The sequence below is a fragment of the Phyllobates terribilis genome, unplaced genomic scaffold (assembly GCF_046119375.1).
Source record: "Phyllobates terribilis strain yellow unplaced genomic scaffold, ASM4611937v1 Scaffold_2__4_contigs__length_985480577, whole genome shotgun sequence".
NCBI classification, from domain to species: domain Eukaryota; kingdom Metazoa; phylum Chordata; class Amphibia; order Anura; family Dendrobatidae; genus Phyllobates; species Phyllobates terribilis.
Window position 1 is genome coordinate 458,046,555 of NW_027362762.1, and position 27,162 is coordinate 458,073,716.

Consider the following 27,162-nt stretch of genomic DNA (forward strand, 5'->3'; position numbering starts at 1 on the left):
CACGCTCAGTAGTGAGGCCGGGCTGGGGAGTCAGGGAAATTGAGGAGTCGGAGGTTTGGCTTCACAGCCCTGGTCCAAACTATGGTTACATATATACATGCTAAAAGAAACCGCGTCACAGCCCAAAGATATCATGTTGAGGCATTGTGACCAATATAACTGGCTTTTTAAAAGACCGTAGAGCCAGTTTAAACATAAACTTACAAACATGTAAAATATGTTACCATTTCAACTGGGTATTTCAAGTATTTTTTTCTGAAATACTTCGCTTTTAGCTAGATCAATTCATGTGACTGTTATTCAGCATATATATATCCTGTGACTTTCCTGGGGGGGAATGTCCAATTATCATACCAGCAAGAGGGACCATAGCAAATTATCAAATACATATATATGTAACTAACCACAAAAAAAAAAAAAAAAATTGCAGAAAAACTTACGAAGTATAATGATAAAATAGTTTTCTGTGAAAGCACCTATGGAAACAGGGAATGTATGAGTACACGGGTCTGCGGAATAATGTTTTATTACAAAGTTTCTCCACAACTTAACCATAAAAAAAGAAAAATAATCATTAAATCAAAACCAAGTCACAAAAAATGATATATAAACCCGCTGAACTCCATCTGTGCGTCCCTCCAGTCCCAGAGTAATATTACATGTAGAAACCCAAATAGCAACCCCTATGAGGTAACAGATAACTGCTGAACAGGCTTTAAAATGGGATGATGTAGCAGCATTACCCCAACAGGGAATCCCTGAAGAGTGATGGGAAAGAGGCCTGCATGTCTCTTTCCCATTAGAATATCACAAGCCCCAACTGGAAGACGGCTGGGTTTTCCCTCTCTCGTCCCATTGGAAACGAACATGCTCTACTAATAAGTAAGAATAAAGCATCTTCAACATCAGAGAGCAAACATGGTGCAGGACAACTGGCTGCAGAAAAAGAATACAGCACCGGTGTACTAGAATACTTTAAATCACAGGGTAAAAAACTTAAGGTGGTTCATCTGGCTTCTCACATGGAGAGCAGAGTTGGGGAAAACAGAGTCAACCCCCAACACAGAAAGCGGCATAGCAATTAATGCCTACAAAGACATGAACAATCAAAAAGGCAGGCTCCATCTGGTTTAATTCCCTCCTTCCCCAAACAGAGGGATAGTAATAATTTAGTCCACGTGAGTCTATTTTGTAAGAGTCACTGTACAAGGCATATATAAAAGTTAAGACCACAAGGATCTCTTGGTCTTCAAATGCTTTTTCACCAGTCAGGTTCAGGCCGTTTTGGTTTCTTCTTTTACCCTGTGAAAATATTGAAGTAGTATTCATCAGTGTTCTGTTGGAATGTCAAAAAATCTGTCAACTATATAATCTAACATTAAAGAGGTATTCCGGTTATAGCATTCTACCTTCTGATGGCCAGCACTGGAACAATGGTGGGCAAGTAACAAGATCTTCTCATTGTAACCCATCGCTGGCCATCAGAGGCCAACTGCTGGCACCGGAACCTGTCAACTATTGCCAATGTTTGAGAAAATTTAATTCCTACCGTTTTGCATCCAACTTGTCATCCTTTAGCTTATCCTCCTCTTTAAGATCTGCAAAAGAATTAACTCTGTCAGAATCCTAGTAAAACTCAAACATGAGACACCATCAGAATGGCAGAAATCATTCCTGAAACTTGTTTAAAAGTGGGAACAAGAGGTTTTGTATTCCACTACTGATAAAGACTAAGGGCCCGATTCATCAGACCGGCGTTTGTTTTACTAAAAGGAATGAAGAAATAACAGCAACTGTGGCATTTTTTTTTACTGTGTCATTTTTGGAGTTCATCAGTCGGAATATATAAATAATTTTGATAATTATTGATAATGATTACAGTCATGGCTGTGGAGTTAGAGATAGAGTCCATTTTGGTGGAGTCTGTATAAAATGGACAGACTCAGAAAATATATAATAAATTGGTACAATAGTTCAATGCAGGATGTGCTTTAAATGTTTTCATAAGAATTTGGGAAAGTTATGAGGTGTCCGATAAATGTCTGTCCTATTCCTGATCTAAGGATCTGGGCTTTTAGCTGAGATGAGTCTGTGCTGCACTTTATGTACATGCTCAGTAGTGAGGCCGGGCTGTGGAGTCAGAGGCGGAAGTCAGGGAAATTGAGGAGTCAAAGGTTTGGCTCACCGACTCCACAGCCCTGGTTATAAATGCAGCGACAGCAGATGCGTTTTTTTTTTTTATTGTTTACATGTGTTGATTATATTAATGACCATTTAAGTGGAAAAATAGAAATTATTATTATACACTTGTGTAAAAACACTAGCCCGCCACAAAAAAAAAAAATCTTTTTTTTTTTTTTTTTTACAACAAAAGGATATTAAAAAAAAACAAACAAAACATTTAGTATTGCCAAGTTCTTTAAAAGTCCGCTCAAAATATAAAATTAATTCCTAATGTAAAAGCATTAGAGAAAATAAAAAAATAAATAAACTAAAACAAGACAACTGACATTTTTTTTGGGGGGGGGGGGGTCACAGCACCTCCACAAAAGATGGACACCATGAAAACAAAACTCAAAACAGAATAACTTTTTATTTATTTTTTTTAAATTTACGATTTCACCGCAGCTGGATTTTTTTCCCCTTGTACACTAAATTGTAGAATAAAAGGTGTCATTCAAAACTACAACTCGCCCCACAAAAAACATGAAAAGATAAAAAAAACTTTTATGGCTCTTGGAAGTAGGGTAGAAAAAAAAAAAAAAAAAAAAAAAAAAAAATCTCAGAAACAAAAATGGTCTGTAGCGGGAAAAGTTTAACCTGCTCAGCACCAGACCATCTTCCTGCTTGCTAACGTGGCACATTTTGGACTTTTTTGTACATGTGCTTTTAAATGCTCTAAAAAAAATTCTTGTTCAAGTATTCAAATAATTTGTCTTTTTTGTGGCTTGTTTTTATGTAATTTTTATCTCTTTTTTGCCGATATCAGGGCAAAACATACAAGAAAAAAAATATAGTGTCTACTTTTCACAAAGTAATTTTTTTGACCACTAAGGGCAACTAAAAATTTAAATTGCATTCCTCTTTTCATAAGAAATTATTATACATAAATTGAGTACAATTGTATTGGATGTACACAGTTGTCTAGACTGGAAACACTAGCACAGCTGCAGAAGTCTCTAGTTTGCAATAGACGTGGCGGTATCTGATCGATTACCCCGAGAATGAAGGAGATACCCATTTACTTCAACAACTTCTGTGCACCCGTTCATTCTCAGGATTGGAGGGTGAACCACAAACTACTTTCTATCTAAACTATATAGACATCCATCTCAAAACTTGACATTACCTTTAAAACAAATGGCAGCCTCACCTTTCTTATCTTCATCTTTATCATCTTCAAATTTGGCACGTTTTGCCTTTTTGAAATTTGCAACATTCCTACGACCTCCATCGCCTTCATCTTCTGAATCTGAGAACTCCTCATCACAAGCAATCCTCTTATCTGAAGATCGAACTGCAAAAAAAGTCACAATTTTATCGTCACACTATGTTTGAAATAGAAATGTGGCCAACTTTTTATAGACCAGTGGGTTGCTGACCTATCAGAGACTCTCAGCCTTCAGATAAAGCTTGTGTGCTCACACACTGAGAGACTGCAAGATTCTCTCACGCTGGTACAGATGCCCTGTGGTGGTACACTTTTTTTGTGCCAAAGGTTCCTGCTGTGCACTGGAGATACCACACTGACAGGAGGATGATGTTACAGAGCTGCTGTAGATGCCATCTAAGTCCTCCTAAACCCACATTCTCCAAGTTTATCGCTGAGTTAGCAGAGGATCCAAAATTCATGAAACATTACGCTTTTATCCATCATCCCTGACTTCATCAAGTCTTGAAATAAAATCAGTTTTGCGTTTCTTTTTGACCATGGCATATTGTGTGATCCCTCATCAGTCGAGATCCCATGACACGGTCAAAATTTACGAGAGGAATGTTGGAGTTTGGGTTTCTTTGTACATGGACCTCTTAGCTGGATCTTAGAAACTTAGTCTTTCTAATCATATCTTGCAGCGTGAGCCATTGTATGGTTTGGTGTTGGGGGCCACCCACATTCAGTTTCTCTTCTCCTTCTCTAATTTCTTTATTTACCCTTCCCATGCTTCTTTTCTCTTTATATACACATAGGCTTGCCAGCATCCTATATAACAGTGCATTATAAGTAGGCAGATAGTGATAGTCTTATTTTGGATCCTTTGTATAATTTAGCAACATCAACTACAGGCCTTACTCTTAAACCTTTAGCAGAACATGGTCTTACTTTACTCACTCTTGTGCTTCATTGATTGTACTTGCCAGCCTCTGGACCCCAGTCCTACTCGTAGGTCCAACTTCGTATACTCATTGTGATAATGCTTTACCTGCCTGCTACTTTTCCCTTTGCTTTTTCTTTCCTGTGTCTAATTTTGACTCTAAAGTTTTGACTTGAATTAAATATAAATGTGGCATATTGTTGTTACTTACTGGAAATACGTTTATCTGGATCATCATCATCTTCATCACCACTATCATCCTGAACAGAGTCCTCAGGGATAGGCTGAATCTGAACTCCAGGTGCATGCGGAAGCATTCGCAAGTTCTCAAACAGTCGTTGCCTAAAACAAAATTACAATTATCTTTTTTTTTTTGCAGCACTTAACTATATATTCACGCAACTTTTCATAATAAGCTCACCTGTGTGTGTGCACACCCTGTCATGATTTTCCCCACTATTGCCGGTGCGAGCTTTCATCCGACTTTTCTCAATTAAAGTGAATAGAGAAAAGTCGTAAGTGACTAGTCTGCATGTGACCGTATGTAAAACGCATACATGCGGCCAGGTGCTCCCTCTCACACTGCAGCAATGCTGGGAATTCATGACAGGGGGCACATGGGTTACTGTAGACTTCACTCTCAATCCTGGACAACGAGTTTAATTTGAAATCAACTAAGCAGTATATAACAAATAATGTATGTATGTATGTGATAATATACACACATATATATGTATGTATGTACAGTTAGTTCCATATATATTTGGACAGAGACAACATTTTTCTAATTTTGCTTCTAGACATTACCACAATTAATTTTAAACAAAACAATTCAGATGCAGTTGAAGTTCAGACTTTCAGCTTTCATTTGAGGGTATCCACATTAAAATTGGATGAAGGGTTTAGGAGTTTCAGCTCCTTAACATGTGCCACCCTGTTTTTAAAGGGACCAAAAGTAATTGGACAATTGACTCCAAGGCTATTTCATGGACAGGTGTGGGCAATCCCTTCGTTATGTCATTCTCAATTAAGCAGATAAAAGGCCTGGAGTTGATTTGAGGTGTGCTGCTTGCATTTGGAAGGTTTTGCTGTGAAGTAAACATGCGGTCAAAGGAGCTCTCCATGCAGGTGAAACAAGCCATCCTTAAGCTGCAAAAACTGAAAAAACCCATCCGAGAAATTGCTACAATATTAGGAGTGGTAAAATCTACAGTTTGCTACATCCTGAGAAAGAAAGAAAGCACTGGTGAACTCATCAATGCAAAAAGACCTGGGCGCCCACGGAAGACAACAGTGGTGGATGATCGCAGAATAATCTCCATGGTGAAGAGAAACCACTTCACAACAGCTAACCAAGAGAACAACACTCTCCCAGGAGGTAGGCGTATCAATATCCAAATCTACCATAAAGAGAAGACTGCATGAAAGTAAATACAGAGGGTTCACTGCACGGTGCAAGCCACTCATAAGCATCAAGAATAAAAAGGCTAGACTGGACTTTGCTAAAAAACATCTAAAAAAGCCAGCACAGTTCTGGAAGAACATTCTTTGGACAGATGAAACCAAGATCAACCTCTACCAGAATGATGGAAAGAGAAAAGTATGGTGAAGGCGTGGTACAGCTCATGATCCAAAGCATACCACATCATCTGTAAAACACGGCGGAGGCAGTGTGATGGCTTGGGCATGCATGGCTGCCAGTGGCACTGGGTCACTAGTGTTTATTGATTATGTGACACAGGACAGAAGCAGTCGAATTAATTCTGATGTATTCAGAGCCATACTGTGTGCTCAGATCCAGCCAAATGCAGCCAAACTGATTGTCCATCTGTAGTATGAAACGACGACCAATGACCCAAAACATAAAGCAACCCAGGAGTTTATTAAAGCAAAGAAGTGGAATATTCTTGAATGGCCAAGTCAGTCACCTGATCTCAACCCAATTGAGCATGCATTTCACTTGTTAAAGACTAAACTTCAGACAGAAAGGCCCACAAACAAACAGCAACTGAAAACCACCGCACTGAAGGCCTGGCAGAGCATCAAAAAGGAGGAAACACAGCGTCTGGTGATGTCCATGAGTTCAAGACTTAAGGCAGTCATTGCCAACAAATGAACATTTTATTTACAATTATTTAATCTGTCCAATTACTTTTGGTCCCTTTAAAAACAGGGTGGCACATGTTAAGGAGCGGAAACTCCTAAACCCTTCATCCAATTTTAATGTGGATACCCTCAAATGAAAGCTGAAAGTCTGAACTTCAACTGCATCTGAATTGTTTTGTTTAAAATTCATTGTGGTAATGTCTAGAACCAAAATTAGAAAAATTTTGTCTCTGTCCAAATGTATATGGACCTAACTGTGTGTATGTATATATATTGATAGACAGATGTGAGAAGAGCCTTAGGATATGTTCACATGCAGCAGTTTTTTTCGGCAGCAAAACAATGCGTTTAAAGCACACTTTTGCTGCATTTTCAATGCATTTTTTGGGTGCGGATTACATGAGCTTTGTCTACACTAAGTTTAATAAAGTTGGTTTTCTACAAAAACGCGGGTTTTTTTGCAGCATTTTTTCACTATACAGGTGAAATAAAAAGCTGAAAGAATTGACATGCTGAAGATTAAGAAAATGATGCAGTTCTCAAATTCAGTAAGGAAAAAAAAAAAAGCGTTTGCATGAGACTTCTAAATATCTCATTTTATGTGATATTGTAAAAAGCAGATTGTATATACACACTGCTCAAAAAAATAAAGGGAACACTTAAACGACAGAATATAACTCCAAGTGAATCAAACTTCTGTGAAATCAAACTGTCCACTTAGGAAGCAACACTGATTGACAATCAATTTCACATGCTGTTGTGCAAATGGAATAGACAATAGATGGAAATTAATAGCAATTATCAAGACACCCTCAATAAAGGAGTGGTTCTGCAGGTGGGGACCACAGAACACTTCTCAGTACCAATGCTTTCTGGCTGATGCTTTGGTCACTTTTGAATGTTGGTTGTGCTTTCACACTTGTGGTAGCATGAGACAGACTCTATAACCCACAGAAGTTGCTCAGGTAGTAAAGCTCATCCAGGATGGCACATCAATGCGAGCCGTGGCAAGAAGGTTTGCCGTGTCCGTCAGAGTAGTGTCCAGAGGCTGGAGGCACTACCAGGAGACAGGCCAGTACACCAAGAGACGTGGAGGGGGCAGTAGGAGGGCAACAACCCAGCAGCAGTATCACTACCTCCGCCTTTGTGCAAGGAGGAACATGAGGAGCACTGCCAGAGCCCTGCAAAATGACCTCCAGCAGGCCACAAATGTGCATGTGTCTGCACAAACAGTTAGAAACCGACTCCATGAGGGTGGTATGAGGGCCTGACGTCCACAGATGGGGGTTGTGCTCTGAGCCCAACACCGTGCAGGACGCTTGTCACCGCACAGAACACCAGGATTGGCAAAGTTGCCACTGGTGCCCTGTGCTCTTCACAGATGAAAGCAGGTTCACACTGAGCACATGTGACAGACGTGACAGAGTCTGGAGACGCCGTGGAGAGCGATCTGCTGCCTGCAACATCCTTCCAGCATGACCGGTTTGGCAGTGGGTCAGTAATGGTGTGGGGTGGCATTTCTTTGGAGGGCCACACAGCCCTCCAGGTGTTCGCCAGAGGTAGCCTGACTGCCATTAGGTACCGAGATGAGACCCTCAGACCCCTTGTGAGACCATATGCTGGTGTGGTTGGCCCTGGGTTCCTCCTAATGCAGGACGATGCCAGAACTCATGTGGCTGGAGTGTCAGCAGTTCCTGCAAGACGAAGGCATTGAAGCTATGGACTGACCCACCCGTTCCCCAGACGTGAATCCAATTGAGCACATCTGGGACATCATGTCTCGCTCCATCCACTAACGTCACGTTGCACCACACACTGTCCAGGAGTTGGCGGATGCTTTAGTCCAGGTCTAGGAGGAGATCCCACAGGAGACCATCCGCAACCTCATCAGGAGCATGCCCAGGCGTTGTAGGGAGGTCATACAGGCACATGGAGGCCACACACAATACTGAGCCTCATTTTGACTTGTTTTAAGGACATTACATCAAAGTTGGATCAGCCTGTAGTGTGTTTTTCCACTTTAATTTTGGGGGTGACTCCAAATCCAGGCCTCCATTGGTTAATAAATTTGATTTCCATTGATGATTTTTGTGTGATTTTGTTGTCAGCACATTCAACTTTGTACAGAACAAAGTATTCAATGAGAATATTTCATTCATTAAGATCTAGGATGTGTTATTTGAGTGTTCCCTTTATTTTTTGGAGATATCCGTGTCCCATGTGTCCGAGTGTGTCACACGTGTGCCGCACCAAGAGCACACGGACCTGGAAATCAGTGTGCTGAACGCTGCCCTCATCATGGTTCCCTGCCGACACTGTGATCAGCACCAGTAGGGACAATGATGAGGGTAGTAGTAGTCTGCTCCCACAGTGTCACCACATGTAAAAATAAGAATAAAATAATAAAATCCATATACTCATCTCTCCTAGGTGTTCCACACTGTAATCCATGTGACCACTGCTGCCGGGGAGAATGAGCGGCTTCCGAGCTGTGCTCAGTGAGTGACAGGACACCGCTCCTGAGCTGCAGCTCCACAGCCACTTATTTTCCTCGGCAGCATTTAGTGGGTTAAAGTGCTGGGCGCAGTGCGGGCCCTGCTCCTGGCACTGAGTCCCGTGTGTCAGCTGTCATAATCAGCCTAGTGTCCTTACCAACAAGGACGTATATATACACAGCAAATGTCGGGTAGGGGTTAAACAACTTCATTTTCTTATAAAAGTTACTCACTTGATCTTCTCCAGGTATTCATTTGTGTTTTGGTTTGTCATGTTAGAAGGACTAATGTGAAGCTTAAAATCAGGGCCAAAGTATTCAAAATAATCGTTGTACGGAAGCTCTGAAAAATAAAAAAAAGAACCACGTTACATACATGTAATTAAAGTTTTTGTCTCACTAACAAAGGAAATACAGAGAAATACGTATGTAAGGCTGTAAACATACTAAGTATTCAACCTACAGCACCAAATAATAACTTTTAGCTTAACCATGGTGATACATAGGAAGTGCAATATCGCAGATTTTACTAGAAAAGCTCAGCTTTTCCTGTGTCGTTATAGGGATTGTCCAGGCTTGTGGCTCAAGTCCGCAGTCTGTGTGACTTCTGACATTGCGCATGGTGGGCGATGCCAGGATTCCCGGTGCCGACGTTCATGTAACCACGAATATGCGATTTGCATACTTCTGGCTAGACGTCTCTGCCCCCTCTCAATTCCCTTTTATAGAGCAAGGCTGGACACAGTCTAGTCAGCACATGACCGCAGGAATGCATATCACATACCTGCGGTTACGCACCCACCCACTCTCGATTCTGGCGAATCCTGACAGTGCGCACTGTGAAGATTCACAAGCCTGCTGTCACTTCAAATGACTTGAACCACCAACCCAGAGGACCACTTTAAAGTCCATTCAAAGGCCCCCCAAGCCAGGCATTCCACTTTTAGAAGAAAAGGAGATTATTCTTGGCGTCCTAATAAAACGGAGGCAGTCCTACCTACAGTGCTTACTTCTGCTCTATCAGATATTTACCCTTGCAAAATTCCAAAATTGTTGACCGAAAAAACACACCCTTTGTTTTGGATTGCACAAAAATAAAGGCTCTTATCTACTTTTAACAGTGGAGTGCCGAGTTCTTTATTATGGTCATGGTAGAATATTGTGCCAACACTGCTGTTGATGACTAGACAGAAGGCAGCACATTACCCATGTCAAACTTCTTAGATGCTGTGAAGCCTGAGGAAGAACACCCACCTACTCTCACCCATCAGCTGTGTCTGTGCAGGGAGTTGGTTAGGTGAGAAACAGGCGTGGCACCGCTGTGCTGTGGGCGAACCAGAGGACGCCTTTTCATATTCTAAGGTAAAGTGGCATAGTGCTGTGATCGGGAAAAGGCTAAACAAATGCAAATATGAACCACTTCCAATCACAGTAATGACTACTCCAAGTTTTAAAGAAAATATGCCACTATCCATTAGGACATGAAAAGCAACTAGTCTTCACTCTGATCATGATGCGGGCAGGGACACAGCAGCAGGCAGCGGGCAGGGACACAGCAGCAGGCAGGGACACAGCAGCAGGCAGGGACACAGCAGCAGGCAGGGACACAGCAGCAGGCAGTGGGCAGGGACACAGCAGCAGGCAGTGGGCAGGGACACAGCAGCAGGCAGTGGGCAGGGACACAGCAGCAGGCAGTGGGCAGGGACACAGCAGCAGGCAGTGGGCAGGGACACAGCAGCAGGCAGTGGGCAGGGACACAGCAGCAGGCAGTGGGCAGGGACACAGCAGCAGGCAGTGGGCAGGGACACAGCAGCAGGCAGTGGGCAGGGACACAGCAGCAGGCAGTGGGCAGGGACACAGCAGCAGGCAGTGGGCAGGGACACAGCAGCAGGCAGTGGGCAGGGACACAGCAGCAGGCAGTGGGCAGGGACACAGCAGCAGGCAGTGGGCAGGGACACAGCAGCAGGCAGTGGGCAGGGACACAGCAGCAGGCAGTGGGCAGGGACACAGCAGCAGGCAGTGGGCAGGGACACAGCAGCAGGCAGTGCAGCAAGCACTGCAAAGCAGCTTAGTTGACTCCTTACAGGCTGCTGTCACCAGTGACCATGGCATGCAAAGTGCATCTCCCTATCAGCCCTCACAATGTAATTATGGGATAACAATGGGTTCCTCTAAAATTAGGATGTGTAATGTCCTTTGAGTCTGCCATAAAACACAATTTGATCCTGCCAAAGGCGTGTCAATGTTACACTGACATGCTAAAATAATGCAGTGCAGTACATTATCTATGCGATCGCATGTTCGAGTCACCTTGTGGGACAAAAAAAGAAAAATCAGAGCGTTTTCAACAAAAAGTGAATTAATATGAGAAAACTAAGATGCCCTAAGACATATATGTGACAGTGACTGTAGTGGTAAAACTGATTATTTATCGTGCACAGTGAATACCACAACTTGTGCCACAAAAAAATATATCCTCAAAAAAAGGGAAAAAAAATTAAAACAAAACGGAGTAATGAGCAATGTTTAAAAAAAAAAAATATTGAAAACAAAAATCTGAAACTGTTCATTCCACCCCTCTAAAATGGACTAAAAAGTCATCAAAACAAGTCTTCTTGTAGGTTTGTCTTTTTTTATCTCCATCTGTGCATCCAGCTTTACACAGCTAAATTGGTAGTACTACATTTCCCAGCAGCAGACACTTAGTGCGGCAGCCCCCCCCCTCACCTCAATTGTGCGTTCCTGACAAGCCCCACAACTCTGAATTATCACCAGCCTAATCTAAGTGTAGAATTCACTTTTTGCTCCTGTACCGCACCCTGCCTAACCAATTTTATCCTCTTCCAATTAACATCAGTATAGCTGCAGTATGGTTTACATCAATAGCTGCTTAGACCATAGCTCAACTGTCCTGCACTCTTTTACAACAGCAGTGCAACGCTGCGGATACTGTAGATCAGAGAAACTGCAAATGCTGCTCTAGAGATGATCCTCTGTCATAAGCATCAATAGAGGACTTGCAGTATCACATCACTGAACTCACACTCAGCAGCAGTCAACAAACATAGCTCAACTAATCACAGACCCCAATCCGGAAGTACATCTCATTTCTGCACACTACATCAACCCATCCTGTAGTATGTCTCTCCTTTCTGCCCCATGTATTTATAGCCCATCCTGCAGTAAAGAACCCCTCTTAATTACAAGCACATGCCAAGGAAGCAGCGGTGTGTAAGTGCTCTGCTCTGTAGTGAAAGAGGCTCTGTCTCATTCCGACACATCGCTCGCAGTAGAAGATCCCTTTCTAGGCAGCACACAGTTATGCTGACAAGATGTCGACTAAGGCCACGTTCACATGTGCAGTATTTTACATCAGTATTGGTAAACCAAAATCGGGAGTGGAACAAATCAGAGGAAAAGTATAATAGAAACACGTCACCACTTCTGTATTTATCACCCACTCCTGGTTTTGGATTATAAATACTGAGGTAAGATACTGATAGGCCACGTTCACACTAAGAGAGCAACTACACTGTGTAGGATTGATCAGGGCCCCTGAAACTACAGAACAGCTCCAATGGCAACTGAAGAGTAAATAGAGCCTGGAGGGGTACATACTTGGATGGGGTGGTGGGGGAGTGAAATACACAAAACTGGATAGATTTAAACATGGGTAATATTGGTACAAATGCTTTAATGTTTACACACATTTTATTCATGTTATGGATCAAAAGTCCAAAAGAAACCTGTTAAGCACAACTATTCCCTTAAGAAAATCTGTACAAACCATTAGGGATCTCCGAGTCTAGTGCAACAGCAGTTTCATATGTCCAGCAGCGGGCCACATTCCTGATTGTGTAGCCACCACCGCCCAGCATCAACAATGGAAGGTTAAAAGTCTTCATAAACTCCACACACTTCGCATGTCCTAGAAAACAAGCATTTAATCATTAGCAGAGTTAGCAGTTGAGGAGAGCCTACTAGCAACTTTCAGAGTATTTCTACAATGGTGATTGTTCTTCCTGAGTGTTCAAACTTTTCTTCATCGACATACACTTAAGTAATGTGAAAATATAAAATGTAACTTTAATTTACACAATTTAAACAAGCACAAAATCTATTTAAAATGTGCTTTGTTTTTTTTGTTATTTGCAATTCACAGCCCTCCAATCTCAAATATTTTACACGGCCTCACTGTGCTTGTATCCTAGCACAACTAGGTTACATCATAACCTTACAAACTAAACAAATCCTACCTATATACTTATCAGGAGCACTGCATAATAATGCTGCATTTACACATCCATGAGTCACAGTCCGATAATAGACAGTGATGCACGGACTTGTTGTAGGTCCCTTGATCTAAACTTAATAGCCTCATATAGGCCTATAAGGCAGTAGAGGTAGGGTCAGGAGACATGCGGCCAGTCCGGGCATTGTGGTCCATGCTCGGACTGTGACACCTGAATATGTGAATGCAGCGTTAACCTATAAAAGGGGTGTTATTCGTTTTCCAGTGGTAGAATAATTTCTACAGATGTAAATATAATTGTTCTGAGCAATTGAGCAAACATCAGAAAAGACAAATCGTTACAGTCATCACATGCTATGCTTCCCAACTTTCTGTTCCATTGGTGCCACAAAGCTAGGCAAAATTTACTGCTACCTTCCAAAATATCAGCCAGCTGGGGATGTTAAATGCTAGCCACAAGTACAGTCACCTGAAAGGTAATAGTTGGCAGCCTAAGTTTGCCCTACGGTAAACTGTTAAGTTTAAGCCACAGCTTTATTTGCCAATAAACAAAATATGTAAGATAGTAAAGTATAGTGCTTTGCTGAAAGTAAAATGTATCCAGCGCTTACCTTTAATGGTTAAATTAAAGCAGCCAAGTCTGTCTCCAGAGAGCGAGTCTGCACCACACTGTAGCACTACAGCGCTGGGCTGGTACATCTCCATAACCTTTGTCATTACCTGGTAAAAAGACACACATTGGATATAAAGATTGGTATTAAAGTTAACACAAACTTAAAACTCTAGCCTTAAAAAAATAATAAACTTACTGGTTTGAAAATGGCTTCATAGGATTCATCATCAATACCATCTCGAAGAGGGTAATTCACTGCATAGTATTTGCCTTTCCCAGCGCCAATGTCCTAATTGAATAAAGTTTTAAACGATAATATATCATAAACAAAACATTTGCATGGTGACACATGTGGCAAGTATGAACTTCTGAACATGTAGAACACTATATGAAGAAAAGTGTGAACGAAGACTTAAAAGCGCAAAATCTTTAGATCCTTTGACGTTATACTGCACTAACGTGACCGTTAGTGTTCAGGGCTGGAGGGAATTATCTTTTTTCCCCTGAATATATTTAGCTATGGGATATAAGATTTAATTTAATCATATAATTCAGATTTGAATTTGTCATGTCAAAAGTTAAAAATTATCCCCAAACCTTGGCAACTAAATGCATTCATGTGATGATCCAGGAGCTTTAGATCGGTAGGTCTCATACTCACTCTTAAGTCCCCAGTGCCTGGAAAATACTCTCCGTATTTATGAAAAGAAACAGTCATGACTCTGTCAGTGGTATAAAAGGCTTCCTCCACACCGTCGCCATGATGAATATCAATATCGATATACAGTACCCGCTGATGATATCTAGAACATGGAAAATATAGCATTAGATGACTGGATAGATAATAAAGATAACACCAGTATGAAAAAATAATAATTTACTATAGGGCATACATACTTTAAAAGTTCCAGGATGGCAAGGACAATGTCATTGACGTAACAAAATCCTGAGGCTTCAGACTTCTTGGCGTGATGTAGTCCCCCTGCCCAATTTACAGCAATGTCTGTTTGCTGCTTGTTTAACTTCACAGAACTTGCTGCCAAGAAAAAATAAGAACTTTTGAGTCTTGATTGCCACGTGTTCGAGAAATCTTCGTTGTAATAAATGCCAGCTCTCCCCATTTATGTGAAGAGACAGACAGCAAATAAAGGTGAACGGCTCAGCGGACTCTTCAAACATACCACCCCATTATCGTTTACAATACTAATCCCAATCAAGTTCATGAAAGCCCAGTCCGTACTTTGCCATTATCGCATCAGAAAAAGTTCCTTTAAGTCTTCGGCATAAACAAATTTACCGTGGGGTGGGTGAGTATCTCAAAGCCAGGGCTGTGGAGTCGGTAAGCCAAACCTCCGACTCCTCAATTTCCATGACACCGACTCCACGACTCCCTCATACACGGCTCATGTTTAAGTAATAAATTTACTGTAGCACAGATTCATCTCAGCTAAAAGTCTAGACCCTTAGATCAGGAATAGGACAGACATTTATAGGACATTTCATAACTTTCCCAAATTCTTATGAAAAAATATTCCCCACAAACTGCATTGAACTAATGTACCCAATTTATTATATATTTTAGGAGTTGGTCCATTTTATACAGACTCCGACTCCAACAAAATGGGCTCAGACTCCACAGCCCTGCTCAAAGCAGTGTGGCCTTACATGCTGTAATCACAACCCCTTATAGTTCCCACCGGCCACTTCATCTTTTCTGTCCTGGAAATCTCAAGCATGCACATGACATCCTGCCCTCCTGGTTATCAGGATGAAGCCAGGGAGATTACAGCCAGCTTCCCATGCTCGAGGGTGGCATAGAAGATCACACAGGATGCAAGGCCCGACTGCACAGGGTGAATAGACACCCCAGCCCAGACTAGCCAGAGTAGTTTCCATATCCCACGGACTTTTAATAAAGTTTTTTGTGATAATAGCAAGCATCTTCTGGATTGAGAGGCTTGGGGGACTAGAAAGGCTCTAATTAAAAGAGAAATAAATCATAATATAAACAAGTTACAGCATATAAATAGATTTGGTTGTAACTTTTTGATCGCTGGGGGTCTGTCCACTGGCACACCAAGTGATCCTGAGAATGGGTCTCTGGAAAGCCCCATCTGACTGAAAGTGAGGGTGAGCATCTTCACTCCCTTCATTTACTATGAAACAGCCATATACAGCCGAGCTCTGTAATTTATATCTAATGTTTAATGGAATCAGGGCACATGTCAATAAATCATGCTACCCAGTTAGGACAGGTTCTCTTTATTAAAAACACTTACCTACAGAGCCTCCCGCCGACAACTGGCAGAACTCAAACAAACCATCAAATACAGGACAATCCTCCCCAACATTAACTGTGGAGAAGAGAAAAAGAAAAAACATTGCTTATCTTCTCAAAGTAATCAATGTACTTTATTGCAGGGGCTTAAGGTGGGCACTTACACCTCTGCATCTGCTTGCTGTACTCGGACATGTTGTCTGGCCTTATAGAGCGTAAAAATTTAATGTAATCATCACTGTGATATTTCGTCATCTCTTCTGCATTAGCTTTGTGAGGTCTCTGATGAAGAACAAAAGAATGTTAGTAATTTATTGCCTACAGAGTCTTAACATCATCTACAACCCAACGTTCTACTTTATGTATTTTACATTCACTGTACATCAATGTCTTGTCAAACAGCACATGCTCTAAAGTAACAGAGCTAAGCACGGACATACTGAGCTGTCAAGTAGGACATGTGCATTGACACTGCACCTAGTTTTCAGCAATAGGAGTATACTTATATCAGTCTCTACCAAATGGTCACTAAGAAGAAGCACTGCACAAGTCTTTACACAGCACTCATCATTAGCATTAGACAAGTTAATTTTGGTCTAATATTACATCCTAGATCTGAATGAATGAAATATTCTCATTCAATACTTTGTTCTGTACAAAGTTGAATGTGCCGACAACAAAATCACACAAAAATTATCAATGGAAATCAAATTTATTAACCAATGGGAGGCCTGGATTTGGAGCCACCCCCAAAATTAAAGTGGAAAAACACACTACAGGCTGATCCATCTTTGATGTAATGTCCTTAAAACAAGTCAAAATGAGGCTCAGTATTGTGTGTGGCCTCCACGTGCCTGTATGACCTCCCTGCAACGCCTGGGCATGCTCCTGATGAGGTGGCAGATGGTCTCCTGTGGGATCGCCTCCCAGACCTGGACTAAATGTGTCCAAACTTTTGGTCTGTAGTGTGTGTGTGTGTGTGTGTGTGTGTGTGTGTGTGTGGTACAGACCAAAAGTTTGGACACGCCTCATTTAAAGATTTTTCTGCATTTTCATGACTATGAAAATTGTACATTCACACTGAAGGCATCAAAACTATGAATTTACACATGTGGAATTATATACTTAACAAAAAAGTGTGAAACAACTGAAAAGATGTCTTATATTCTAGGTTCTTCAAAGTAGCCACCTTTTGCTTTGATGACTGCTTTGTACACTCTTGGCATTCTCTTGATGAGCTTCAAGAGGTAGTCACTGGAAGTGGTCTTCCAACAATCTTGAAGGAGTTCCCAGAGATGCTTAGCACTTGTTGGCCCTTTTGCCTTCACTCTGCGGTCCAGCTCACCCCAAACCATCTCGATTGGGTTCAGGTCTGGTGACTGGAGGCCAGGTCATCTGGCGTAGCACCCCATCACTCTCCTGCTTTGTCAAATAGCCCTTACACAGCCTGGAGGTGTGTTTGGGGTCATTGTCCTGTTGAAAAATAAATGATGGTCCAACTAAACGCAAACCGGATGGAATAGCATGCCGCTGCAAGATGCTGTGGTAGCCATGCTGGTTCAGTATGCCTTCAATTTTGAATAAATCCCCAACAGTGTCACCAGCAAAGCACCCCCACACCATCACACCTCCTCCATGCTTCACGGTGGGAACCAGGCATGTAGAGTCCATCCGTTCACCTTTTCTGCGTCGCACAAAGACACGGTGATTGGAAACAAAGATCTCAAATTTGGACTCATCAGACCAAAGCACAGATTTCCACTGGTCTAATGTCCATTCCTTGAGTTCTTTAGCCCAAATAAGTCTCTGCTTGTTGTCTGTCCTTAGCAGTGGTTTCCTAGCAGCTATTTTACCATGAAGGCCTGCTGCACAAAGTCTCCTCTTAACAGTTGTTGAAGAGATGTGTGTGCTGCTAGAACTCTGTGTGGCTTTGACCTGGTCTCTGATCTGAGCGGCTGTTAACCTGCGATTTCTGAGGCTGGTGACTCGGATAAACTTATCCTCAGAAGCAGAGGTGACTCTTGGTCTTCCTTTCCTGGGGCGGTCCTCATGTGAGCCAGTTTCTTTGTAGCGCTTGATGGTTTTTGCAACTGCACTTGGGGACACTTTCAAAGTTTTCCCAATTTTTCGGACTGACTGACCTTCATTTCTTAAAGTAATGCTGGCCACTCGTTTTTCTTTACTTAGAATTTGAATTATGGCAAGAAAAAAAGCAGCTAACAGTCTATTCAGTAGGACTATCAGCTGTGTATCCACCTGACTTCTGCACAACACAACTGATGGTCCCAACCCCATTTATAAGGCAAGAAATCCCACTTCTTAAACCTGACAGGGCACACCTGTGAAGTAAAAACCATTTCCGGTGACTACCTCTTGAAGCTCATCAAGAGAATGCCAAGAGTGTGCAAAGCAGTCATCAAAGCAAAAGGTGCTACTTTGAAGAACCTAAAATATAAGACATATTTTCAGTTGTTTCATACTTTTTTGTTAAGTATATAATTCTACATGTGTTAATTCATAGTTTCGATGCCTTCAATGTGAATGTACAATTTTCATAGTCATGAAAATACAGAGAAATCTTTAAATGAGGTGTGTCCAAACTTTTGGTCTGTACTGTATATATATATATATATATATATATATATATATATATATATATATATATATATATATATATATATATACACACACACACATTATTGGGCCAAGATGAACTTGTATGGAATACATGAATTAGACATGATTCAAATTCATCATTTTTTTTTTGTTGTAGACAGATTTCACAGGAAATTAAATGTACAAAGGCTTTTAGATAATACAGTTTTCTCCTGATGACAAATGCTTTCCAAACGCTCTTAATCTTTGAGATGCTCATGGTCCAGAGAAATCGAGCTGCACAGCATTCACTTAAATGGCCACCATGTACAATACATTTCACAGTAAACGCAGCCATTTACAGTACTTCTGGTGCTCAGAGTCAGTCCAGCCCCAACCAGCTAAGTGGAGGAGGTAGCGGCAGCAGCATATGGGAGTTTGTCTACTCAGACAATCCTTTACATACAGACCTCGAGTTGAAGCAAATAGGTGGTGCAATAGTCACAATGCTAGTCAGAGTTCATTTTTGACTACAGACAGGGAGGGGAATTTATCATAATGGGTATTTCATACAACAGTCTTGAACCAAAAGTCCGCTGAAGCAGGCCAGTTATTAAGAGACGCAAGCCTGTTAACCAGCATCTCCAAAGGATTGAAAGACAGCTTGTACAATCATAATCAGCAGATGCAAGAGCAGACAACTTATATGGACATTGTGGAATATCCTAGAATTGACCCCTAGAATTACTTATAAGCAAGTGACCTCATCCCTTTAACATTTATATAAAAAACTTACATAAATTTCCATCTTGCGGTAGAGGCCATAGTTCAAAAGCAGATTGTGTGTCATACGAATTCTGTGAGGCTTCATGGGATGTCCCTGCCCATAGTAATAATTGCCAACGTCCCCTATGAAATACAAATCAAGACATCTTACAAAAATGGATAAAACACAAAAAGTCTGGTAATATAAAGTTATACTACAAATAAGTAATATGACTATTAAAATGGCGGTCCGTCCTTTGGGTACAAGTCTGCAGTCACTGTCTTTACACTATGAGACAGCAAACTTGTGAATCCTAACATCACACGCACTGCACACTGTGAGTATTCTCCAGTGTCGGGCAGTCATGTTACCGCAAGGAGTCATGTTCCAAAGAAGAAGTATGCAAATAGTAGGGATCACCTACAAAATATTTTTTATTTTACAAAAAACATACTAGCCACATAAATGGTTAAAACAATTTAAAAAGGCCGTGGCTAAGCCACGATCCCAGAGCCATGGCTAAGCCACGATCCCAGAGCCGTGGCTAAGCCATGATGCTTTGGTTTCTGTTATTTAGTATGCATCAAGCTGATCCCTGTGTTATTTGGTGGTGTCCACCTTGATCTCTTTTTTACGCAAGGAGTCATGTTACCGCAAGTATGTGATTTGCATAATTCTGGACACATTCAAACTAGACATGTCCGGCCTCGCTCAATACACTTAAATTGAGGGAGGATGCGCAAGTCTAGTTGACGCATGTATGCAAATTACATACTTGCAGTCATGAACCTGGCACTGGCAAATCCTCACAGTGCACAGCTGTCCCATCAATCATAGACTATAACAGCATCATTAAACAGTTACAAAATTATCTTTTTGGTAGCATTTCATGACATACCCAATACAAAAGAGGTCATTATAGGTTGTCAAATGCATGTCATTGAACTGCGATCTCATTCTGCACATGCGCCACCTCCGGCACCATGTTCCTGAAGACCTCTAGAGGTCGATCTGCAAATGTGCCAACGCCATTTTCATGAAGACCACCACCAGAGAGAGCACCGCCCACGGCTAAGAGGACGCCAGCCCAAAATTTAAATGAATGCAACAGAGGAAGCAGAGGAGCAGTGGCTGAGCCCTTTGAGACGAAGACCCTATCCACAGTTCCGCCCACAAGTCCCAGCACCGAGGAAAATGAAATTTAACGAAAACCAGGCTGCAGATTTTTACACAACGTATGTATTAAATCAGCATGACAGTGCCATACTGCCCATACGTTTAGTTTAACATGGATATTTCTTACCACATGGTAATATATCATTGCTGTCTTTTTATTAAGTTAAACAAATATATACATCCTATAAAAACACTTGTTACAGTGTAACAAGTGTTTTAATAGGATGTATATATTATACATATTTTTCTAACTTAGAATATCATTGCGGAGGAGGAGTGATGAATAGAGTGAGTGGATGTCGGGACAAAGCGCTGAAGTGCCAGAACAGAGGGACTGATCAGGGCTGTGGAGTCGGTGAGCCAAACCTCCGACTCATCAATTTCCCGGACTCCGACTCCACAGCACTTCCTCACTACTGAGCGTGTACATAAAGTGCAGCACAGACTCATCTCAACTAAAAGCCGAGATCCTTAGATCAGGAATAGGACAGACATTTATCGGACACCTCATAACTTTCCCAAATTCTTTTGAAAAAATTTACAGCACATTCTGCCTTGAAAAACTCAACCCAATTTATTATATGTTTTAGGATTCGGTCCATTTTATTTTATACCGACTCCACCAAAATGGACAGACTTCACTGCCCTGTGAAAAGAGGGAATATCAGAATCTTCCAATTTTTTAGCATTGCCCCAAATGCATCACCAACTATCACTCGAATGGGAAAGAAAACTAGGCTCCATACATGAGTAAATGTCCCGTTAAACATTAGATACTATGGGACCTTTGCCGACACCCATTGCTCCCCACCCTGCTTTACATAAGGACTCTCAGCTTGGCCAAAATTTCCTGCGTTGAAAGCTACTGCTAGATGATCGGCTGCTGAAATTCAACAGCCAGGATCTATTTCTCCTGTAACATGTCTGCCAGGGAACAATTGCGAGATCTCTTCATACATATTAGATGGTAAGCTGAACCCGCTGAAAATGGCAGGTTCTGCTGACTTATGTAATGTATATAAAGTGTATGCACACAGACACATAAGATAACATCAATAGGAATTAGGGTGCTCTGCCAGGAGATAGACCGATATGATAAGTGTCTAGTAGTGGATTTTATACTCTTCTACTACTAAAACACTTATAAACATTTACCCAAGCGTGCAGGGTTCCAAAAAGGCCAGGGTCTCCAGAGTCTGGAGATGCCGTGGAGAGCGATCGGCTGCCTGCAACATCCTTCAGAATGACTGGTTTGGCAGTGGGTCAGTAATGGTGTGGGGTGGCATTTCTTTGGAGGGCCGCACAGCCCTCCATGTGCTCGCCAGAGGTAGCCTGACTGCCATTAGGTACCGAGATGAGATCCTCAGACCCCCTGTGAGAGCATATGCTGGTGCGGTTGGCCCTGGGTTCCTCCTAATGCAGGACAATGCCAGACCTCATGTGGCTGGAGTGTGTCAGCAGTTCCTGCAAGACGAAGGCATTGAAGCTATGGACTGGCCCGCCCGTCCCCCAGACCTGAATCCGACTGAGCACATCTGGGACATCATGTCTCGCTCCATCCACCAACGTCACATTGCACCACAGACTGTCCAGGAGTTGGCGGATATCCACAGGAGACATCCACAACCTCATCAGGAGCATGCCCAGGCATTGTAGGGAGGTCATACAGGCACGTGGAGGCCACACACAATACTGAGCCTCATTTTGACTTGTTTTAAGGATATTACATCAAAGTTGGATCAGCCTGTAGTGTGTTTTTCAACTTTAATTTTGGGGGTGACTCCAAATCCAGGCCTCAATTGGTTAATAAATTTGATTTCCATTGACGATTTTTGTGTGATTTTGTTGTCAGTACATTCAACTTTGTACAGAACAAAGTTTTCAAAGTAAATTTATCACTTAAACATGAGCCATGTATGAGGGAGTCGGAGTCGTGGAAATTGATGAGTCGAAGGTTTGGATTACCGACTCCACAGCCCTACTTGGGAAACAGCGGTTAGAAACAAGTCAAACAGAAATCCTTTTGATGACCATCAACATATCGCAGGAAATTTAAAATACAAACTGCCAAGAGACACCTGGGAACTTTTCTTTTCTCCACGTATGAGAAAAACAGCTGACACTTGGACCACACACTGATCAAAATAATTGGTCTGTTTTTCTCATACGCGAGGAAAAACAGATTTCTGAATGAGACCTAAAGAAGAGTCTGGGAGTATGTCACCTGCCTACAGAACACAGGGATGAGACGATTCATTTCATACCACTGATATTTATTTTCCCCTAACATAATCTGTTGGGGAGAGTAGATATGTATAACATTGTTGGCAGATCCCACTGATATCAACTAGTTTAGCCGACTTACCTAGTATCCAAACTATGTGAGAATTTGCAGGATTTTCTGCATAGTCTAGAAATAAATTGTCTTTTAAAAAAATCCAAGAACACAGTGGTTAATTTCCTGCTAGCCCATTTCATTTGTTGGTTAGTAGATCTTCCAGCAGTGTCGGCACTCACGTTCCCAGGGGTCAAGTGTAGTTGTTGCGTCATATGTGAGCACTGCGCCCAATCAGCGCTGGTGTCGCTGTCACTGCCTTCGGACAAATCGAACATCAAGTGGAAGTCAGAACAATCGCAGCCCTGACTTCCTGTTGATGTTCGAGAAGTCCGAAGCCAGGGGCAGTGAAGTTGGCGTAGATTGGGCACAGTGCTCACGTGACGAAATAACCACGTGAGCCATGGGAAATTGAGTGCTGACACCAGAGGGTGAGTATAAATGTTTTTATTTTAACAGGGGAAAAATTTCAGATTGAGAATGGGTTGTCCTAGTAGTGGATGACCCATTTAAATCTTTAAATTGCAATAGGAGGCAAAACAAAATAAATGAAACGGCGGTTATTAATAAGATTGTGCAAGCATAATTCTGTCTGATCCAACATTGGACGTCGAGAGATGCGACTGCACATTGAGATTGACAATTGCCAGGGCAGTTTGATACCATGAAAGTATTTCGCACAGGTCCTTTTCTAGTCTCAATAGCGCCCCTGCACGATACTCCCAAGATGATAGGTGCAGAACTGTACTACTCTGCGTACAGTGGTGTCTCAACAAAAATAATGTTGGATCCAGAAGAAGTAAAGAGAGAAACTAGGGTCAAAAAGCAGCTTTTGGCCGGGACCTCCAGGGTAACCCCAAGGCTACACATGTACACTAATTTAGTACACCATAGAGGTCTAGTACCCATTACAGTATGTGAGATATGGCTGCCATAACAAGTACTCATACATGGGAATAGAAGTTAAAGGGTCTCTCCAGTGGTGCTCACTTCCACATTGGAAGGCGAGTGGCTCTAATGACTTTGCTGGCAGATGTGTGTCAGGGTACATGCATGACCAGCAGCTATGATACCTCCAAATTATGCACATCTTAGCAGACATCTGCTCAAGCACTCATCAGCACCACTCCTGAGATGCACTCTGGAGCCATTGCCATTTTATGTGAAGTACATAATGCTTAGGCTATGTGCCCACGATGCAGAAATGCTCCGGATTTTTTCCTGAGCGTTTCTGCATCTCCCTGGCAGAAAAAAACGCATGCGGATTGTACATGTGGATTGTACATGCGGACTGTACATGCGTTTTTCCTTCCAGGGACAAGCGGATGTGAAGCGTTCTTCACTTGCATTTTCGCATGCGGGTTGACAAGCGCTTTCCAAGCGATTTTAGCATCACTTGGAAAGTGCTTGTCAACTTGGTCACACTATATAAATCCATGCAAAAGGCATGGATTTATATAGTGTGACCGCAAAGAATGTCAAAAAATAAATCTATACTTACCTTCCGATGGCCCCCGCAGTCTTGCTTCGCTCCGTCCTGGCTGCCGGCAGCTCGCGGTGCACTACACTGAAGGACCTGCCGTCACACGACTATGACGTCAGCGCAGGTCCTTCAGTCCTGCTCGAGTTGCTGGCAAGTGAAGAGAAGGAGATCGGGGGCCGTCAGAAGGTAAATATAATATTTTTTATTCTTTTTTTTTTTAACAGTTTTCTATGGTACCCGGGTCCGGAGGAGTCTCCTCTCCTCTAGACCCGGATACCTTCCGCACATTAGAAGGCATGGAATGCGCATCTACATATACAGTGATGTGTAATCCATGCGATCTAATGCAAGTCAATGGCGGCGAAAACGCAACGCGTCCGCAAAATAATTGGTAGTGCTGTGTTTTTTTCCACAATGATAACCCGCAGCAGAAATTTCCGCAGCATGTGCACAGCACATGCGGATTATCATTGGGGAACATGGCAGGCCTTCTACCATGCGTCTTTTAAGCATTTCTGCACGCTGCGGAAATGCTTAAAAAATGCATCGTGGGCACACAGCCTTAGAGGACCTTTCACATTTAAACAGATTGTCCATTAATTCGGGAATAGTTTTATCTTTTTTTTGTCCCACTCCATTCATACATTACATTTTGGCTCATTCATCTGGCTGGTCACTATGAAATACTACAAATGTATGGCCAGGTGTAATGTGGTACATAGGCCGATTGTGTGGGAATTGTGAAAGCCAGAGTTTGCACATCTGCACTTAAGTTTGATGATGAGCCGAAAGGATGAGAATACAGATCAGTGAATTGTTGGAATCGGTGAGGATCTGATCCGTGAGAATTAGAAGCCGTGTCATTCAAAAGGGGAATAGCAGGCCCCTGTCCTGACAATTGGAGAGTCTCTGAGGTCGGACTCCTATTGATCAAGCAGTTATCACCTGTGGTGTGGATAATCAATAACTATTTCCCTATGGCGGAATAATCCTTTATATGACCACTCTGGTGACGTGTTTTTTTCTCTTTTATGGGTAACAATCAGGTGTGTATGTGTAAAGAGCACAGGGAAATACTCACCGGACGCCATCTTGTAATTTTTAGTGGTGCTCAAGCATCACATTACCTGCTGAATTACAGTGTCTGCTAGGGGGGGGGCACCTTTTAAATTTTATTAATGCTTGCGATTGAGAATGAGGCTACAGGGCCTTGCTCTGACTCTCAGACTTGTAGGAAGGAAGTAACTGCTCCGTCCTACACTAACCACCGATCCGCCGGGCACATGACCATAGTGCGCCACTAAAAGAAGCAAGACGGCACCCCGAGCCTATGTTACTGCGCTCAACACATTTACACACCTGACTGCTAACAAAGGGGAATAAAAGATTTCCCCAGAGTGCCCCTTTAAGTGCTCATTTTGGAATAGGCACTAGGACCCACTGCTGCAATTAACCCAAGTCCTACATAGTGCTATGCCCATGACAGCACAGTACACAGGGTAACCAAACCTATGAGACTGGGGGACCTGGCACATCCAGTCCCACCTGCTCCCTGCAGCCCACTTCCGTGCCGGACCACGCTACCTCCCGCAGACCCCGCCAACTCCTTGCCTGGTTCTGGCTCCCGCATCGCCCATTGCTCTGCCACCACAGCACTACCCCCTCCAGTCACTATACACCCTCCGTGGCCCCTTACCATCATAATAATAGCACACTTTCTTCTTTGTTCCCAGGGTGTACGCCATTTTCCTTCCTGGGCTCCGGATCCACTCCTACTCTGCGACCCAGCGTCCGCCTACGTCCTACACTGACTCAGCCAATCCCCACATCGCTCCCAGAATCCGGACTCGACGGACAGTCCTCCGACCAATCAGCAACCGGAGCGAACAATAAGAAGGCGGAGCCTCCCGTGCACTTTGCAGAAAAGAGCAGGTTAATCTCTCGGCCAATCCCAGCACTGACTGGGGAGTCGGCATTTAGATGGACAGCTAACAAAGCCAATAAGCAGTGATGTTGGACAATGGATGGGCGGGTCTTTACCGCCATCTTAAAACAAGTTAGGGCGAATTGTAGCTGTGAATCATGTGTCCAAGTTAGCGTGCATCGCAAATTATCGCGAGAGTCAGTTCCCGCCCTTTGTCTGCCAGAGAGGACACGAACCGGATCTCGTTACAGAGCCTGCTATTACTATTCTAGTTCTACAGGGAGGTCACAAGGCCGAGTCCCAATATGGCTGCTGCAGTAGTAGATGGTGGTTAATTCCTGTACAATTAGTTGCTATTTCATAAAGCTTACAGCCACTTGTTAGTAGTGATGATCGAGCATGCTCTTGCTTAAGATTTACAAGCATGCCCGGGCGAGCACCTATTATCTTCAGCGTGCTCAGGCGTTAAGTTTTCGTCGCTCTGTGAACATGATTTGCGACTGGCAGCTTTAATACATGTGAGGAATGCCTGTTTTTCCAGCATTCCTCACATGTATTAAAGCTGTCAAACGGTCGCAAATCATGTTTGAGGTGCGGAGTGACGAAAACTTAACCCCCGAGCACGCTGAAGATAATAGGTGCTCGCCCGGGCATGCTCGATCATCACTAGTGGTCAGTAGTTACAGAGTTTGCAGTAGTTTTGCACCTTTAGGCCACGTACACATTGATTATTTGGTGAGTTTTATTTACCTCAGTATTTTACTTCAGTACCTGTAAGCCTAAAGCAGGAGTGGGCAGGGGCGGACCTATCACCCGTGCAGCCGGTT

The 27,162-nt window shown here is 42.6% G+C and overlaps 1 protein-coding gene across 2 annotated transcripts; it reads right to left on the reverse strand.

Annotated features, from left to right (window-relative positions):
* Positions 1 to 510: 510 nt before the first annotated feature.
* HDAC1 (histone deacetylase 1) lies at positions 511 to 26,265 on the reverse strand. Of its 2 annotated transcripts, XM_073665685.1 has the most exons (14): positions 26,108 to 26,265; positions 19,448 to 19,560; positions 16,221 to 16,338; positions 16,058 to 16,132; positions 14,676 to 14,814; positions 14,440 to 14,581; positions 13,975 to 14,067; positions 13,777 to 13,885; positions 12,701 to 12,841; positions 9,148 to 9,256; positions 4,525 to 4,655; positions 3,374 to 3,517; positions 1,550 to 1,598; positions 511 to 1,302 (listed from the first exon to the last, which is right to left on the reverse strand). In XM_073665685.1, the coding sequence occupies exons 1-14, from the start codon at positions 26,154 to 26,156 to the stop codon at positions 1,275 to 1,277; spliced, it is 1,440 nt and encodes a 479-aa protein (XP_073521786.1). In that variant the 5' UTR covers positions 26,157 to 26,265; the 3' UTR covers positions 511 to 1,274. The 2 variants fall into 2 exon arrangements, with proteins under 2 accessions (XP_073521786.1, XP_073521787.1); XM_073665686.1 differs by lacking the exon at positions 19,448 to 19,560 and having other exon boundaries at positions 26,108 to 26,229.
* Between the last annotated feature and the right edge of the window lie 897 nt (positions 26,266 to 27,162).